Below are 18,737 nucleotides of genomic sequence, written 5' to 3' on the forward strand. Positions count from 1 at the left end.
TGAGAAGATGATCAGTTAATTCATTAGTCCAGGTTGCACAGAACGACACTAAACTAGGGTGAAAGCAGGGTGTGGCACCAATTTAGCCGATAATATCACCAATATATGTTCCAGAACAGGTGGTGAAGGAGGGAGCCTGTCAAGACTCAAACAAGGACTGTTCTTGTATCCTATGGGCACCATCTGCAGATCCCAATAACTGCCCTTTTCATTTGGAGGAAATGAGTATAAAAAGAGTGTTTAATGTTAGACACAGTTCAGCCAGGCAAAGAAGTGTAGACAAGATCTGAAAGAGGTTCTTATAAATAGTAAGGATTTAAATGACAACCCAGTTCCAGTGAGACAAGCAATAAACGAGTGATGCATTTAAAGATAGATAGACACAAGGATGGGCATCAAAAGACATAGGCTGTGGGCCGAGCATCAAAAATGTGTCTAGAATTTAACTTTTCTGACCCATGTCTGGGAACTACTTGATATTTTGCACAGATTTAGATAAAATATAATTGAGAAGGAAGTCATAACTCGTCAGTGCCAAAAGTTGCACATTAATTAATTAAGCTAATTAGAAAATGAGATCGAAAACTTCTCGCAAATTTCTACAGTTGCACCATCGAGAGTCTGCTGACGGGCTGCATCACAGTCTGGTACGGGAACTGTTCTGCCCACAGCCACAAATCACTACAGAGAGTGGTGAAGGCGGCAAAGCACATCACTGGCAACTGTCTCCTGGCCATTCAGGGCATTTTCCACAGGCGGTGCCTGCGGAAGGCACACAGCATCATCAAGGACCACAGCCACCCAGCACGCAGACTGTTCTCATTGTTACCCTCAGGCAGACAATACATGAGCATGGCTGCACGTACCACTAGACTTCAGAACATTTTTTATCATCATGCCATCAGGCTTCTGAACTCATAAACACATCATTATGTTAACTGCCAGTGTGCATAGTGGGGGTTACAGCCATAGTGGGTCTGGGGCAGTGCCAGGCTGGGGGAAGGCTAAGGCATCTTCCATGTGATTTGGAAAGACTAAATTTTACCTCCAGCTTTCTGTCATTTTCAAATCTGCTTGAGATGCAATTTAAATTTTCTTTACGTAATGAAAATAAGAATTATCACATGCTAATGCTTTGGAAAGTACCATCACACCCATTTAAGGAATGAACAGATATTTTAGAATAACATTACGCTACGTTGCTGCTTGATGAGTGATAATGGCAAGGAGAAGTTGAGAACAGACTAAAAATAACTGTATACTCACACCCACCGCAGAGAACTGCACAAATAGGAACAGCGTTTCCTCTACGTTTATGAGTAATACACTGGAAGTGAAATGTAAACTGAAATCTATAAAGTCTTCCTGCAAATTTTCTGGCCATTAATGCAAAATAGAAGTACTTTATTTTCAGAATTCGGTTGCTGTTAAAACCAATAGATTTTCCAAGTGGATGAATCTTGCAGGTTCCATGGAATTATGTAAGGTCGATATAATTCAGCTGCAGGCTCTTATTTTGAGGTTAAATATTTTAGTAGTTATTATCGGGCTGAATGTAAAAATGTAATAATTACATCTTATATTGTATTATAGGGCTGTATTTGATTACATTACAGGTTATGAGACCAGGGGCATGAACGGTGGTAGGGATCAGGTAACTGGGACATTGAGGGCATCAGGGGTCAGGAGGGGATCAGGATGTTCTAAGAATATAAAAGGAGATATTGGGAGTTGTGGCTGGTGGGTGTAGAACAGGAGGCAAAGAAGGTTGGCTTGCTTTGGCAAGGCATCATAAACTCATTGCACAACTGGAGGCTTTTATGCCCACTGACCCTAATCCCTTGTGTGGGACCTTGCCAAAGGCTTTTTGAAAGTCCAGACTGGTTCTCCCTTATCCATTCTACTTGTTACATCTTCAAAAAATTTCAGAAGATTAGACAAGCATGATTTCCCCTTCATAACTCCATGCTGAATTTGACCGATCCTGTCACTGCTTTCCAAATGCGCTGCTATTACATCTTTAACAATCAACTCAAGCATCTTGCCCACTACCGATGTAAGACTAACTGGTCTATAATTCCCTGTTTTCTCTCTCCCTCCTTTCTTAAAAAGTGCAGTTACATTAGCTACCCTCCAGTCCACAGGAACTGATCCAGTCTATATTACATTCCAACATTCTATAAATGTTGGAAAATGATCACCAATTTCTAGGGCCACCTCGAGTACTCTGGGATGTAAACCATCAGGTCCTGAGGATTGATCTGCCTTCAGTCCCAACAGTTCACCTAAAACCATTTTCTGACTAATGTGGATTCCCATCAGTTCCTCCCTCCCACAAGATCGTCGGTCCCCTAGTATTCATGCTCTTTTCCCCTTTTCATTAGCCCCTTTGTCCTCCTCTGTTGAATGTTAAATTTCTCCCAGTCCTTCGGTTTGCTGCTTCCTCTGGCCAATTTATATGCCTCTTCATTGGATGTAACACTATCTTTGGTTTCCCTCATTAGCCTTCGTTGAGCCACCTTCCCCGTTTTTTTAATTTGCCAGACAGGGATGATCAATTTTTGGAGTTCATTCGTGCGAACTTTAAATCTTTGCCATTGCATCTCCACCATCAACCCTTTAAGTATAATTTGCCAGTCCATCCTAGCCAATTCCTGTCTCATACCTTCAAAGTCTCCTTTATTCAAGTTCAGGACCCTGGTCTCTGAATTAACTGTGTCACTCTCCATCCTAATACAGAATTCCACCATATTGTGGACACTTGCCCAAAAGCCCTTGCACAACAAGATCGCTAACTAATCCTTCCTCATTACACAATACCCAGACTAGGATGACCTGTCCTCCAGTCGGTTCCTCTACATATTGGCTTAAAAAACCCATCCTGTATACATTCCAGGAAATCCTCCTCCTCAGCACAGTTACCAATTGGGTTGGCCCATATCTATTTAGATATGTAAAATGGAAATGATTAGTGAAGACAAATGTAGGTCCCTGAAAATCAGAGACAGATGAATTTATAACTACCCATGATAACTGCTGTACCTTTGCTACACGCATCCCTAATTTCTACTTGATGCTATCCCCAACCTCCCTACTGCTGTTTGGTGGGCTGTACACAACTCCAACAAGCATTTTCTGCCCTTAGCTATTTTGCAGTTCCACCCATACCCATTCTACAGCATCCAAGCTAATGTGTATCCTTACTATTGCATTTAAAAAACAATGCCACCCCACCTTCTCTTCCTTTCTGTCTATCCTTGATGAATATCGAACACCCCTGCATGTTTAGCTTCCAGCCTTGGTCACCCTGGAGCCATGCCTCCATAATCCCAACTATATCAAATGCTTGTCTTTCTGTGACTGTGTACAAGGACATCCCTTTGCACATCAATCATTTAAATAGCAATTCTCTCTTTAAACTGAAGTGGATAACCTCAGTTTTCCACAATGGCCTGTGTGCATTCCATATTTCCCCATTCATCTATCTTGCCACCTCTTTACATCGGAGTTTGGTGTATTGTTTTTTTATTGTCATATGTACTGAGATACAGTGGAAAAAACATGGTATTGCATAGTATGTAGGAAAATCAAGAGCAACGGGAAGTTAAACCAGAGTATTTAGCTCGACCAATCAGACAAAATGTGTAAGAAGGAACTGCAGATGTTGGTTTAAACCGAAGACAGACACAAAAAGCTGGAGTAACTCAGTGGGACAGGCAGCATCTCTGGTGAGAAGTCTCAAGAAGGGTCTCAACTCAAAACGTCACCCATTCCTTCTCTCCAGAGATGCTGCCTGTCCCGCTGAGTTACTCCAGCATTTTGTGTCTATCAACCAGCCAGATATTGACCCAAATATAGCAGAAGATGCTGCAGCCAGCAAATCCAACCCAATCATCTCCCAAATGTTAGCTCATACGTATTGGCTGTGCATCAGTCGTCAGTTCATAACGTGGAGAGAAATTGTACTACCATCTCTGACGACAAAGGGCCATGTTTACCTCAAAGACTCTAGTTTGTTCTCTCATTTTGTTTATCATTTATTGGACTCTAAAACATTCACACTCATCAGGGTCACTGGTATAGGGGGGTTGAAGGTAGGTCATCGGGTCAAAGGGCGTGACGCACGGATCAACTCAATCCTTCTGGAGGACATGACAGCCTCCGGCATACACTGTTAACACACGAAACGCGTACTATCTTACCTGTTAAAAAAATGCCGAAATGGTCAATTTTTGTGCTGTAAATAATTCGGGAGGGTGAATGAGCACTCTGAACCAAATGCTCTAGTATCTTTGCTCTGAACCCGGGCACCTAAGTGTAAGCGGCCAAAGGAACGCATCCCTCGGGACAGCCCCCACTTTTCCCATGGGGTCAGTGCTGTCCGGCCACAGCTGCCCTCCGCCCCGTGCATTCGCACTGTCACGGGCTATGAGCCGGCAGCGCCCACACACTGGGACAAAAACCCGGCAACGTCCCCGTCAGCTGCAGCAGAGTTGGGGACAGTCTGGTCCCTCCGACAACCCAGTCACTGACCACACTACACCGACACCCCGACCCCCCTGCCCCACCCACGAGTGTGGAACCAGTCAGCATGGAGTCTGGATGCTGGGACAGAAGACAGGCCCATTGTACTGGCAGCCATAGTGAGTGCTTACCTGATGTTCACCGCTTGTACTCCAGAAGGCGTTGCATGGCAACAGTACGGGTCACAGGTCGTGACCTTGACTGCCGTGCAACCTCTCTATTTCTGCCAAGCCCTTTTCTTGGGGTTAATGCCTTCTTTAATTCCTCTATGAATGTTAACAGGCAGTTCTGAAGTTCATTCGGCCCATCATGTCTACTCCTCCATTCAATCATGGCTGATCTATCTTTCCCTCTCAGTCCCATTCTCCTGCCTTTTCCCCGTAAGCCATCCGTACTAATCAAGAACCTGCCAATTTCTGCCTTCAAAATACCCAATGCCGGCCTCCACCATCTGTGGCAATGAATTCCACAGATTCACCACCCTCGGACTAAAGAAACTCCTCCTCATCTTCTTTCTAAAGGTACCTTTTAATCGGCCTTTCACTATTCGACAGTCAGGCCAGGGGCATCTGCAGTCATGGAACCTGTTTTTGTCTGGGTGGGGGTGGGGTTGGGGCACACACAGATTGTAAAGAACAACGAAAGTGTGGAATGAAGTGAAAGCAGAGAAACAAGAGGGATTGATGTAGATTTAGTGTGAGGTGGGCAGTGGGCAGATTCTGATTCGATGATACCTGCTGTTACTTTATTCACGATAATCACAATTCTCTCAGAGCCGCCTTCACCTCCGTTCTCAAACTCTCCCTCCCTCACTCAGAGCGATGATCCACTCGAGTCCCGCCTCGGGCACCACGGTGACTGTCCCCCAGATTAATCTCAGGGCAAACTAACCGGTGACCGAGGTTGCGGCCCGGCCCGGCTCCTGCGGCATCCTGGGAGTGAGGTCAGGGCCTCAAACGCATCATGGGAGTGAGGTATGGTCCTCCGATGCATCATGGGAATGAGGTCTGACTCCCTGAGGCATCATCGGAGCGAGGCATCATGGGAGTGAGGTCCGAGCCCGGTCGCATCATGGGAGCGAGGTCCAGGCTACTGGGACATCCCGGGAATGAGTTTTGAGTCCCTGAGGAATCATGGCTGTGAGCAAAGATCTTAGATCTTTGGCTGTGAGTTCCAGGTTTCTGAGGCATTATGGGAGTGAGGTCTGGCCCCTGAGGCATCATGGGAATGAAGGCTGGGCCCTCGATGCATCCTGGGTGTGAGGTCTGGGCCCTGAGGTATCATGGGAGTGAGGTCCGGACCCTGAGGTATCATGGGAGTGAGGTCCGCACCCTGAGGTATCATGGGAGTGAGGTCAGCACCCTGAGGTATCATGGGAGTGAGGTCAGCACCCTGAGGTATCATGGGAGTGAGGTCCGCACCCTGAGGTATCATGGGAATGAGGTCCGGACCCTGAGGTATCATGGGAATGAGGTCCGGACCCTGAGTTATCATGGGAGTGAGGTCCGGACCCTGAGGTATCATGGGAGTGAGGTCCGCACCCTGAGGTATCATGGGAGTGAGGTCCGCACCCTGAGGTATCATGGGAGTGAGGTGAGGTCCGGACCCTGAGGTATCATGGGAATGAGGTCCGGACCCTGAGGTATCATGGGAATGAGGTCCGCACCCTGTGGTATCATGGGAGTGAGGTCCGCACCCTGAGGTATCATGGGTATCATGGGAATGAGGTCCGGACCCTGAGGTATCATGGGAGTGAGGTCCGGACCCTGAGGTATCATGGGAATGAGGTCCGGACCCTGAGGTATCATGGGAGTTAGGTCCGGGCCCTGAGGTATCATGGGAATGAGGTCCGGACCCTGAGGTATCATGGGAGTGAGGTCCGGACCCTGAGGTATCATGGGAGTAAAATTATCCCCCGTGGAATCATGGGAGTGAGGTCCGGACCCTGAGGTATCATGGGAGTGAAAGTATCCCCCGTGGAATCATGGGAGTGAGGTCGGTGGCCCCGAAATCTGGCGGAAGTGCTGGCGTGCGGAGCATTGTGGGATCGCGGCAGCATGGTGAAGCTGACGGCGGAGCTGATCGAGTTGGCGGCGCAGTTCACCAACGCCGTGCGGGACCGGGAACTCGACCTTCGCGGTGAGGCCCGGAGTATCTGCCCGTCCCCGCCCCCCCCTTCTTCCTCCTCCACCCCTCGGGCCAAGGACCGTTTCCCCGTCGCCGACCTCACGTCCCTCAGCCGCCGAGTTCCCGGCTGAAGGCGAGGCGGCGGATTTGTTTTGTTTCGCTGCCAGAGTCACGGGACAAATATTTTTATTGTTGCAGGATATAAGATTCCAGTTGTGGAGAATTTGGGGGCGACTCTTGATCAGTTCGACTCCATTGACTTCTCGGACAATGAAATACGGAAATTGGATGGATTTCCATTGCTGCGGAGACTGAAGAGTCTGTTGTTGAACAATAACCGGATCTGGTGAGTCTCTCCCCCCCCCTCAGTCGGAGTATTGAATACACAAGTTTGGAGGTCTTGGTGCAGTTGTATAAGATTATGTTCAGTTATGGGCACCAATTTAAAGGAAAGATGCCAAGCTGGAAAGGGTACAGAGAGGATTTACAAGGATGTTACCAGGGCTAGAAGGTCTGAGCTATAGGGAGAGGTTGAATAGGTCGGGACTGTATTCTTTGGAGCACAGGAGGATGAGGGGTTATCTTATTGAGGTGTATAAAATCATGAGGAATAGATCGGGTAGATGCAGAGAGTCTCTTGCCCAGAGTAGGTGAATCGCGGACCAGGGACATAGGTTTAAGGTGAAGGGGAAAAATAATTAATAGGGGTAACTTTTTCACACAAAGGATAGTGGTTGTATGGAACAAGCTGCCAGAGGAGGTAGTTGAGGCTGGGACTATCCCAACGTTTAAGAAACAGACAGATACATGAATAGGACGGGTTTGGAGGGATTTGGACCAAACCCTGGCAGATGGGACGTGTGTAGATGGGACATGTTGGCTGGTGCGGGCCATTTGGGCCGAAGGGCCTGTTTCCACACTGTATCACTCTATGCCTAGGAGAAATAAGAAATAAAAAACGTGTGTTGTGAGTGGTCCTTGATTATGTTGGCTGCTTTCCCGAGGCAGCATGCCGTATATGTGGATGGAGGAGGGGGAGCTGATTCCTGGGACAGATCCACCACTGCAATTTCATGTAGTCTGGGCAGTTGCCAGCCAACCCAATCGGATGCATTCTACGGTGTGCCTGCAGAAGTTGGAGCCATACAGACATGGTCATTGGAGGAAGTAGAGATGCTGGTGCAGTTGTGGGCTGCCGTTCCACTTTACAGAAGGATGGCGGTGAGCCGTGGCCTAGAGGAGGGGGGAAGCCGTCATGCCCCGACCCTGCTCATCCTCCAAAGCTCAGGGAACCGAGCAAGAGGAGGGATCTGGCAACGGCGGCCATGAGGAGCAAGGCTGGTGGACCGGGGGTTGTACCATGCGCACCCTCGAGGTTGGCTGCAGGAGGTGTTCCCAGAACAGACGGGTGGCCGGGCAAGGAGAGGGAAAACCAAGACAAAGGTGATGGCTAGAGGCCCAGCAGCAGCCTGGGACTCGCCTGGATTGGGCACCACTCCGTAAGTCCGTGCGCACGGGCCTTTGGAAATTGTGCCAAATCTGGCAACTCTGAATTTAACTGTCAAACTAACGCACCATTGTATTGCATTGTCACCCTGGACAGTGTCTGCAGTGAAGTCGTTTTCTGTACTCGATCGTGTCTGGTTCAATGATTTGTTTGTGGTTCATAAATCGTGACCAGTAAGCATCCCTATGCAGGATTCAATAATCTGAAATGATTTTGTTTCAGTCGTATCGGTGAAGGCCTTGAACAGGCGCTGCCGAACCTGCGGGAATTGGTCCTCACCAACAACAATCTGCAGGAACTGGTGAGTTGAAGAAACTTTTGAACCTGTAAATAATGTTGTTTTTAGTCGTAGGCAGCCAGTCTCAATCTTCCCCGCGTTCAGTGATTTCGAACTTCCCTTGAAATGTTTTGATGGTGAAAATTGTGGTTATTAATGTGTGTTATGGCACTCGGTTCAGTTGTGGCATTGTCACTTGTCAGCTCGAATATTAGTAAGCCCCAAGCAGACACAGAAAGCATAACAAGCTGAGTGCATGATAGCAGGTGGCAGAATGTGGGCAAGCACAAGTTTGAAAGGACTAAATACCAGTGCGAGCAGCAAAAAAGGAAACATGGAGCAAGTTATCATATAATGTAAAGCAAATGACACGGGTCCCAGTGAAAGATAAATATCAGAATAAGAGTGTGGGTCAACAGGATTATATCATGGATGCTGAAATATCAAACGATTAATAATAAATAATACACAATTCTGCAAACACTCAGTAGATTTTATCAGCACCTGTAAGAAGACTCAAATTATCCTTACAGCCTGTGTAGAATGCTGAGATCAGCCTCTCATTTCCATTTCCAAATAGTAATGCTGTTGTGTAGAGCTGTGTGGTGACCCAAATGTTCCATGGTGCATGAGAGTAAGGTGCGTTAGCAGCCTGAGAGCTACTGCCAAGTGACTCAGCGGGTCAGGCAACATCACTGGAGAACATGGATAGGTGACGTTTCATAGAGTGCTGGAGTAACTCAGCGGGTTAGGCAGCATCTGTGGAGAAAAGTAATTGGTCATCCTCCTGCAGGCTACTTGGATTCAGAACAGTTTGTGGTCATTGTCAAAAATTGAATTATCAAAGTTTAAAGTAAGGATAGATGCAAGAATGTAACTGATCAGTGGATTTTTTTTTGGAGGGGGCTAGAAAGTCGTGTTGTAACCAGCCAATCCATTGGTGAGCCCACAGTGGGAATTGTGCAATCATGGGCAATGTACACCACCTAGCCTTCACACCTTCTTCCCAAAGACCCCTTGGTATTGGCAGATTATTGGATGGGTTTCGAGAACCTAGACAAGTACTGGAGTTAGTTCACAGGTCATCCTCGAGGGCAGGGCCTCTATGGTTGTCTTGTCCTGTTCCTGTAATTATTCAGTTGGCTTAACTTTGGTTGGGTGTGTGCTGTCAATTTCCCTGGGCCTGTAATAAAAATACTATAGCCGTTCCTTTGGCCGGCCGAGTTCATGCTAGTCTTCCATCTTCCCCCGTAGGGCGATCTGGATACACTTTCAACCATCAAGTCGCTTGAGTTTCTGAGGTATGTTCACTACTCTTCATTAATGTTAAGATATTGGCTTATTATTGTTGTGGTCATAAGACAGAATGAGGTCATTCAGCCCATCAAGTCTGCCTTGCCATTCGATCATGGCTGATCTGTTTTTCCACCTCAACCCTTCTCCTCCCTCCTATCTGTAGTGGACACTCTTCCTAATCAATAACCCATCAATCTCCAATGACTTGGCTTCCACAGCTGTCTCTACCAACTAATGCCACAGTTTCACCCTCTGGCTAAAGAAATTCCTCCTCTTCTTTCTAAAGGTATAACCTCTTATTCTGAGGCTGTGCCCTCTGGCCCTAGACTCTGCTTCTGGAGGGGCAGTGTGTTTTACTATAGCTATAACTGCCATTTTCTGATTGCATGTTTTCTCTTTACGAGGTCTTACTGGCTGCTAATATTTTTGAAATGTTTAAGGGAGCATCTTGAAGCTGTTTCTGATTTGCTGTTCATGAATATGTTGCTGGCAGTTTGCCTGTGCTATTGGGAATAAACATGTGCACAACTTGTAAGTACTGCTTGTGCATTCTCTGTCCAAGGTACAATCATCTTTAATGTAGTGGCTTGTTTATTTGTATTTAATTGGAGTTGGGTGTTCAATTTATAATTTACATGCCTGGATATGACTGGAGAAGATCACCCATAAGTATGAATATGTTTCCAGCTGTTTTAAACCCCACTTAGTTTCAGTCAGATGCTGATAAACCTTGAGTGTAATATACAAATTGCTGGCTTTGGAAATTAATAAATGATATGGCCTTTTGTACGAGGAAGAGGACATGGGTTGTTCCACTTTCTTGTGGCCTTGTGATTGCTGCCAGCAGGTGGCAGTGTTACACCACTTACATTCACACTTGTCTGGCCAACATTCTGCTTGGATCACCAAGACCTGCAGAATTCTGATGACCTGTTGGCAACCAGTTTTAACACAGGCATCAGTAGTGACTTGCATAATGAGTATTCAGTTATGTAAACTTCCTACTGCACCCTGCCTTGTGCATCTTCCTAGTTTTATTTCTGCAGCCTGCCAGCCATCCTATGGTGCACCTTGTCTGAGCCAAGCCATTAACTTGTTCTATTCCATCCTGCCCTTTATCTACTCCTTTTCTTCCATTCACTGACTGTCAGACTCTTAGCGAGATTTTCGGTTTGGTCAAATGCATTTGAATTATGAACATTGATTTTGCAGCCTCCTGAGAAATCCTGTCACAAGTAAGAAGCATTATCGCCTCTATGTGATCCACAAAGCTCCACAGATCAGAGTTCTGGATTTCCAGAAGGTCAAGCTGAAGGTATGGTTTGGACTTGCCGCTCTAGGTACCAGTTTTAGTACTGTGTCGCTTTGTATCCTGAAATATGATATGGTATCCCTTTAAATGAAATGGTTTTTATTTTGTAGTTCCTGAACTTTTGTGTGGTATGTTTAGGGCTGCTTCCAGCAAGCTCTCCTGACTTATTGAATCAGATTTATGCTTGTTCCTATGTGTTGAGGGATGTTAGGTCACCTGGTTTCAGATCAAGCTGGAAAAGGTACAGAGATTTACAAGGATGTTGCCAGGATTCGAGGGTCTGAGCTATGGGGAGAGGTTGCGTAGGCTGGGATTCTATTGCTTGCAGCGCAGGAAGATAAAGGGTGATCTTATAGAGGTGCACAAAATCATTAGAGGAGGTGGTCCGGGCCTGGCTTTAGCCGGGAAGGCGGAGAAGCACTGGATGTTGTGGTGGCCATCTCGGCATCGTGGTGGTAGGGCAGGTGGCGCCCAATCCAGTGGTGGAGCTCCGGGCCTGCGGGTGGGCGGTCGAGGAGTGTCCGATAAACCATCAATGTTTGCTGGATTTTGGTCCTTAAATGGGATTTTTGGACCTTGAAACTGTACGAACCTCACCAATGGCATTTCAGAGAAAACAATCCAAGTCTGTCTTTGTCTGCTGATGTGTCAGGACTTGGATATGCCTCTGAATAGTTACCTAGCCCTCTGAATTATATGCATGGTCACATAACCATTGTTAACATGGTATAGATGCACAGGAGGATTTCTATCTTGCTCTGCTTGTATTTCTATTCAACTTCAGTGTGTCACTGTCGTTAGTGTTGCTCCATTGTTTATGGGTGAGAGGCCAGTGTTAAACTATGATCAGCCCTTGCCACCAGTTCAGTTCATGTTGAGAGTCCAGATAACATTAGCAGTCCACACCTGATATTGAAGTTCCAAGGTACGTACTGTTCTGTTCACCAAGCTCATCAACAGCGCTCCCACAATTGGAACCAACTCCAACTGCCGCAGAGTCAAACCTTTTGACAAGTGGAAATGTGAAGCTGCTTTTGTTTGGGTGACTGAATAGCTGCTTCTTCCAAAAGTACCCACTGTCATCTTTTTTTGCCATCCAGGATGTTTTGTTTTTAAATTGCCTGATGATTCTTTACCTTGGACCTGATATAGGATACATTTCACTCTTACGGTACGATAGTTTTCTGAAGTGATCATTTCAGGATTTTGACTATCAACTCTTTACTTTACTGCTATTTTTGTGCTCTCAATTTTTTTAATTTATTATAGCATATAACACATGTGGGTAGGCAGAATGTGACTGGCTGGGATGAGCCGTTCAGTTTGTTTGTAACTGAATGTGATGTATCGTCACAGGAACGTCAGGAAGCGGATCGGATGTTTAAAGGCAAACGTGGGGCGCAGCTTGCCAAGGATATAACCAAGAAAACCAAGACGTAAGATACAGACACTACACTTGACTTGATGCCTTGCCTCAGAAACACTGCAATTGGGCAAGAATCAACCAGAGAGATGTCTTTATTCAAGACCAACAGTGCTTCCAAATTGCTGATCTTTTCAGCAAGTGCTGCCTTCCCAGCACATTTGTGTTTCTGAGGGAAGTTATTTCAAGTAATGATCTGTTCAGGGCAGAGTTGTAATATGTATCAGTTAATGAAAAGATCAGATACTGCACTGGTTTTTAAACATTGTGGCTTTAAAGGTCCAGAGAAGATCTTGTGTGGCAGCTTAATTGACTAAATTCTCTGTGTCCTTAAGTTTCACACCAGGTGCAGGATTGTCAGGGGAGAAGAAGAAAGCAGGTCCTACAGGACCTGAAGTTGAAGCTATTAAGGTAAGCAGATGCACCCCGCTCGCTACAGGTTTAACTGGGCCCTGCAAGAGCAAATGCTGGAATCAGACAAAGAAACGAGGAATCTTAGGGGCTAGGTTGGCGTCTGGAGAATTGCTTGTTTGACAATGCTGAAGCCAATGCATGAGCAAGATTTCAGAAATGAAATAAAAACAGAACTAAAGCAGAGATGACATGGATGCACAACATGAATCAAGCTAATTGCAGGTAGTCCTGTTGAACTGTTCTGTGAGGAGGTGAAGTCTCAGAGCAGGAGGAGTGATCTGTTCACTTGGGCCATTTAATTCCATTGGTTGATTATATTTGCACCATATCCCAGAATAATTTTGCCCAATTATACAGAGCAGTGGGAATTACCAGATGAAGGATGAATGATATCAGATGGGTCCAATTCGCCCTCCTCTCTTATTTCAATTCCCTGTCGCACGTTGTTGGGGGGGGGGGGGGGGGGGGGGGGGGGGCGGCAATGGAGCCGGTATGTTTCTGTGCCAAATGTTTTAGGAACTTAATAAGGAGCAGCAGGATGTCGGCTGGCCTTTGAGTTAGCTCCACTATTCATGAGATTCAAGACCAATCTACTTCTCTTTCTGATTTGATTGAGCTCATTGTTGAGCGGCAGGGCAGACGATTCCAACGGTTTATCTTCTGAGTAAATAATTATTTTTTCATCTTGGTCCTAATTTGCTTACCCCTTATTTCCAACATGTTCTGCATTCCTAGACTTCTCAGTCAGAGAAAACATCTTTACAACATCTGACCTGTCGAGGCCTTTCCTAGTTTGGTAGGTTTCCATGAGGTCTCCCCTCATCCCCCACACTCTGCGCTCTGCTCTACTCGATCTCTGTACAGGAAACACACCGTCCCCTGAACAAATCCAGCAAAGCATTGTTGCACTTCCATCATTTCTCAAGTAAAAAGATTAGATCTGTGCACAATACTCCCGGTGCAGTCTGACTGAGGCCTTGTACAATTATCTAGGTGTTCTTTACCCTGTAATCAAGCACTTCTGTTTATAAATGGAGCCCGTTTAAGTTTGCACTCTTCCTGCGTGTTTGACTTTGGTGACGTGTAGAAGCACCACCCAATGTCTGATATTGAACAAATACTCTGCTTCACCCACTTTAGTCTATACTATACTATAATACTTTAGTCTATAATCACAGATGCAATAATCGGATTGTGCAGACTTGCAAGTCTGATGTATGGTCGGTCCCCTTAGTTGATAGATGGTGAACAGCTTTGGCCCAACCACTGATCCGAGAAGTTCCCCAATAGTCACCTCTGCTGACGGAAGGAAGGACCTCTTTGTTGCCACTCTTTGCTTTCTATCCAATGACAGGTTCTCTAACCATGCCACTCCCTTGCTTCCACTTCCAAGTGCTTTGACCATTATGTTCCCGCTGAAGTTCCAATTACACCATATTACTGGGTGCACCATGTCTATTCACAAGTTGCATCTTCATTCTAGGACAATTTATTTGTAAGTCCATATTGACTCCTCAATCCTAGTATTGCATCATTGATTATAGATTTCACATTTTCCACTCCATTGACATTAACCTGATGGATTGATTATTCCCCTTTTTCTCTCCAGCCTTCATTAAACTGGGCTACCTTGCAATCCATCGGAAAAATTCCAGGATCTTTAAAACCATGGAATAATACCCACCATCTCTGAAGTCGTCTCTTTCAAAATTCTGCACATAATTTACTTTAATCTTGGTGTTTATCAGCTTTCACACTGCGTTTCTTGACTATTAGTAAATTCCAGTTCATTGGGTTCTCTCGACTCTTGATTTTCTAATATGTCTGGCAGGTCATGGAAAGCAAACAGATGCGTTGATAGAGATTGTGGGTTGGCATCAAACATGGAGCAAGCCTGGAGCGCTGCTGCGTAGAAACAGGCCCTTTGACCCACTCTGTGCCAAACATGGTCAAATTCAGTTTCAGATTGCAGGTGTATTCTTTTTTGCTCATGAATGGCTAGTGTATTATCTCCTAGACTTTGGGCCAACTGAGTACTTTAGTACCTGGAGAGACAGCAGATCTGTGGAAAGGCTGAAGGGTCACTTGGTTAAAAGGGCACCTTTGAACGTGTCAATCTCTGAAGCTATGCTGCTGTTTGATTTGCAGAATGCGATTGCCAATGCATCAACCCTGGCTGAGGTGGAGAAATTGAAAGGAATGTTGCAGGCTGGGCAAATCCCAGGCAGAGACAGGAAGACTGGTGAGTTGAGAGCATGAACATAAAATCAAATGGTCCAAAGCAAGGAAAGTCCTGTTCTCCACAAAGCCCAATCTGCCGATAATGCATTTAGCAGTTTTGTTGCAGACTTCGCGTCCTTCTGCTTCACAAAACTATATTCCTTGTGGTAGACACAAAATACTGGAGTAACTCAGCGGGACAGGCGGCAACTCTGGAGAGAAGGAATGGGTGACATTTTTGGGTCGAGACCCTTCTTCAGAGCTACTATATTTCCTATCCCCCTCGAGATTCAAAAAGGAACAAGCAGAGTATGTAAGATCAGAGAAAACTCTGCCTTCCCTTTTCTAGACTGATCAGATTAAACCAAACCTCCAGTCTCCCCCTCCCTGACTCTGTCTGATGAAGGGTCTTGACCCAAAAAATAATCTATTCATTTTCTCCAGAAATGCTGCCTGACCTGCCGAATTATTCCAGCATTTTGTGTCAATCTTTGATCAGATTAAAATTTGTCCAGTGTGTTCATTTCTGAGCTCCCATGGATTGAGCCCCCATTTTATTGATTGGAGAGGCTGTTTCTATCAGAACATAAGAGACTGGAAGATTTAATTGGGGTGTAAAATATTATGAAGGATCTAGATACTGTAATTAGAGAACACCTTTTTGCAGAAGGCTAAAAAATCAGACAATTTAGAATCTGTTGAAAAGTGAAAGCTTTATAGCTGGGTGTGAGCCTGGAAGGTGAATAGAGACACAACCCCACATTTTAAATAAAACTTGGAATTGTACATGAAAAGGCCTAACTAGTGATGGATAGTGAGATGGTACACAAAAATGCTGGAGAAACTCAGCGGATGCAGCAGAATCTATGGAGCGAAGGAAATAGGCAACGTTTCGGGCCGAAACCCTTCTTTAAGGATAGTGAGATTATGTTTGGCAGTTCTTTTTCATTTGGCATGAATATAATGGCTGAATGGCTCTGTTATAATTTTTTTGCAATTCTACACTTGTTTGGTTTAGTTCCTTTTTTATTTGCCCAGATCTCTGCCGATCTCCCCTTTCTATAAAGCAAGGCCAGACTTTTTCCATTATGTCAACAAACATTATTATCTCTCCACTGCTGTCACTACACGCTGACTGGTAGTAAACACTATCTGAGTGAACTGTGCAGCCCAGGTACTATTACTAATTGATAATGTAATACTGAGCTCCGTTACAGTACTGGTTAAAGCAACCCTCAACATCCTTGTGAAACTATTTTATTAACAATTGTCAATCTTTTAATCTTTGAATAAAAAGAGTAGCAAGTTTAAGATGTCAGACATTTATGTTTTTACAGGCGCTACAGATGAAGTTGAGGAAGAAGATATGGAGGCGGATTCTGTAACCAACGGCAACTAATGCTTCCCTAATGTGTTTATGTTAAAGTTCTTTGTTGGGTGGTCTCCGCTTTGGAGATGAACCTTGAATTTAGTGAAGTGATGAGCATTGTGCTTGTGTGTGGTCTTGTCTATGGGCAGGCTCTGATCACCTGGAAACTGCAATGTCCTGTTATCACCCAATGGAATACTGCTCAGGAACAACTTATTGTCCAAGTCAGACCTCACTGCAGAAAAGATTGGTTTGTGTTTTCACTCTAACTCCAAGTATCATTCACTTCAATTATCATGTTCAGGCTGTATATGTTTTGCTTGTCAGGATTTTGATAATAAACATTTTTTGAGGTAATTGTCAGTTTTTACTTTCACAAAGATGTAAATATTCAGGTCAAGCGGGATGGTTGCTGATTCTAGTAGGTCACCTTCTCAAAGTATTTGAGACGAGAGGCTTTTGTTAGGTACAGAGCCTGGGATGGGAGGTGGAAAGCAAGGTCCATGCAGAGCAGAGTAACTGTTGGAGTGGAGGAGCAGCATTCAAGATGCATTGAGAACATCCTGTGTCAGGAGCAGATGGACAATGGAAGGAAAGGACCTGCCACTCATCCCATCAGGCACAACCTGTCTGTCCCCTCTGGGAGAGTGCAGGTCCCACCAATCACCTCGCAACCCACAGAACCCAATCATCCTTGATCCTCAGGTTGACGCAGGAAGAAGATAAAGGCGTCACCTTCCCCGTCTCTTTAATAAGTAACCCATCGGAACTCATCAGTGGGGGAGGGATGAGAGCTTCTATCCAGTTTCGTGCTCTGTTCTCATCGTGAGGGGTACCTTGATGGGCCTAATGCCAAGGAGCAGAGTGTAATTGGCACCAAAGCTTAACCATGGCACAAAAGTCAAGGAAGCTGAAGGAACTCGGCAAGTCAGAGTCAGTTTCTGCACAGAGAGAGAGAGAGAATAAATTAGCAGGCTAATAATCTTTTGTTAGGAAGGAGGAAGGTTGATGTGTTTTGTTCTGAAGGCATCGCTCTCTGATGTGCTATTTGAATTGCTGGAGTCGGGTTGTCAATGAATTGTGTAAACATAGAATGTGTGCATATAACCTGAGTTTCAACAGAGGGCAGAGGAGGCCAGTGTATCTAACATCAGTGGTAACAAGGTACTCTGTGGCGCATTGAGTCCAACCATTATTACATTGCTTCATTATCTGAGAAGTCTCGGCTGGAGTGGAACATTGTGCAATTATCAATGAACATTCCCATTTCTGAACCGAGTTCATTGATGAAGGACACGACCCAGAGGAACTCCTAACAAGAAGCCTGTGGCTGAGATGATTGACCATCCATCACAACTGCCTTCCTTTGTGCTATGTGTGATTCCATGGAGGGATTACCCCTTGATTCCTACTGACTCCAGTGTGGCCATTGCTGCTTGAAAAGCAGAGGTTAGAGCCTGGAGAAATGTTTGCAATCGGGCTCCGCGAAGGTTTTTGCAAGGTGTGGTATATTTGTGGTTTATGTCAATGATTTAGCTGTATGTAAAGAAGGTATCAACATTGACCACTCTCCATCTCCACTAGCACGTCCACCACTGTCATAATGCTGAGTGATGTTCTACCTAAAGTAGTACATCCAGATCCACACAGTCTTTAGAGTAAGAATAAGATAAAAACGTGTACTTAAACACGACGAAATGTAATGAGGAGCGGATACTTAGAAAGAAAAGTGAAATCTCTACCGAAATGGAAAAGATGTCGGCGATTCTGCGTCTGGTTTCGGAGTTGCAGGGAATCAAAGGAAGAAAGTCCGATTGGACATCAGTGAGCATTGGGCATTGTGCCATCACACGATGGAAACGAATCAAAAGGAAGAAAGGCAGCCGGCAGCCACAGACTTTTATATAATATATATATATATATATATACACACACACACACACACACACATATGGTAAATGGACACACTGATCTGCATTTATGCGTACAATATTCTGTTGTGCTGCAGCAAGCAAGAATTTCATTGTTCTATCTGGGACACATGACAATAAACTCTTGACTTGAAGGGCCTGTTTCCATGCTGTATTTCTAAACTAAAGACATGATGGGCATGCATGATTCTGTGATTAGTTGTACAGGAGGATTGGAGTTGGAAAGGAAACAGAATCTCGGTTGGGATAGAGTCCGGATGGAGTGACAATTATACTGCAACACCTGCTGTGAAAATCCAGGGGGATCAGACATGATCCAGCACAGTCTGTGGTGCGA

General features: G+C 45.2%; 1 protein-coding gene across 1 annotated transcript; it reads left to right on the forward strand.

Moving 5' to 3' along the window:
* Window positions 1-6,508: 6,508 nt before the first annotated feature.
* snrpa1 (small nuclear ribonucleoprotein polypeptide A') lies at window positions 6,509-16,826 on the forward strand. The gene is made up of 9 exons (XM_055660975.1): window positions 6,509-6,663; window positions 6,850-6,997; window positions 8,381-8,459; window positions 9,690-9,736; window positions 10,944-11,046; window positions 12,400-12,479; window positions 12,802-12,877; window positions 15,029-15,122; window positions 16,438-16,826. The coding sequence occupies exons 1-9, from the start codon at window positions 6,582-6,584 to the stop codon at window positions 16,497-16,499; spliced, it is 771 nt and encodes a 256-aa protein (XP_055516950.1). The 5' UTR covers window positions 6,509-6,581; the 3' UTR covers window positions 16,500-16,826.
* Window positions 16,827-18,737: the final 1,911 nt, after the last annotated feature.

Source organism: Leucoraja erinacea, chromosome 33 (assembly GCF_028641065.1).
Source record: "Leucoraja erinacea ecotype New England chromosome 33, Leri_hhj_1, whole genome shotgun sequence".
NCBI classification, from domain to species: Eukaryota; Metazoa; Chordata; class Chondrichthyes; order Rajiformes; family Rajidae; genus Leucoraja; species Leucoraja erinaceus.

What these genes read in the sequence shown, in the direction of transcription:
- snrpa1 (XM_055660975.1), top strand. Translation starts at nt 6,582, where the DNA reads ATGGTGAAGCTGACGGCGGAGCTGATCGAGTTGGCGGCGCAGTTCACC. An exon ending in CTGAAGTTGAAGCTATTAAG is followed by an intron (nt 12,878 to 15,028) that starts GTAAGCAGATGC and finishes TTTGATTTGCAG; the next exon opens with AATGCGATTGCCAATGCATC. An exon ending in AGGCAGAGACAGGAAGACTG is followed by an intron (nt 15,123 to 16,437) that starts GTGAGTTGAGAG and finishes ATGTTTTTACAG; the next exon opens with GCGCTACAGATGAAGTTGAG.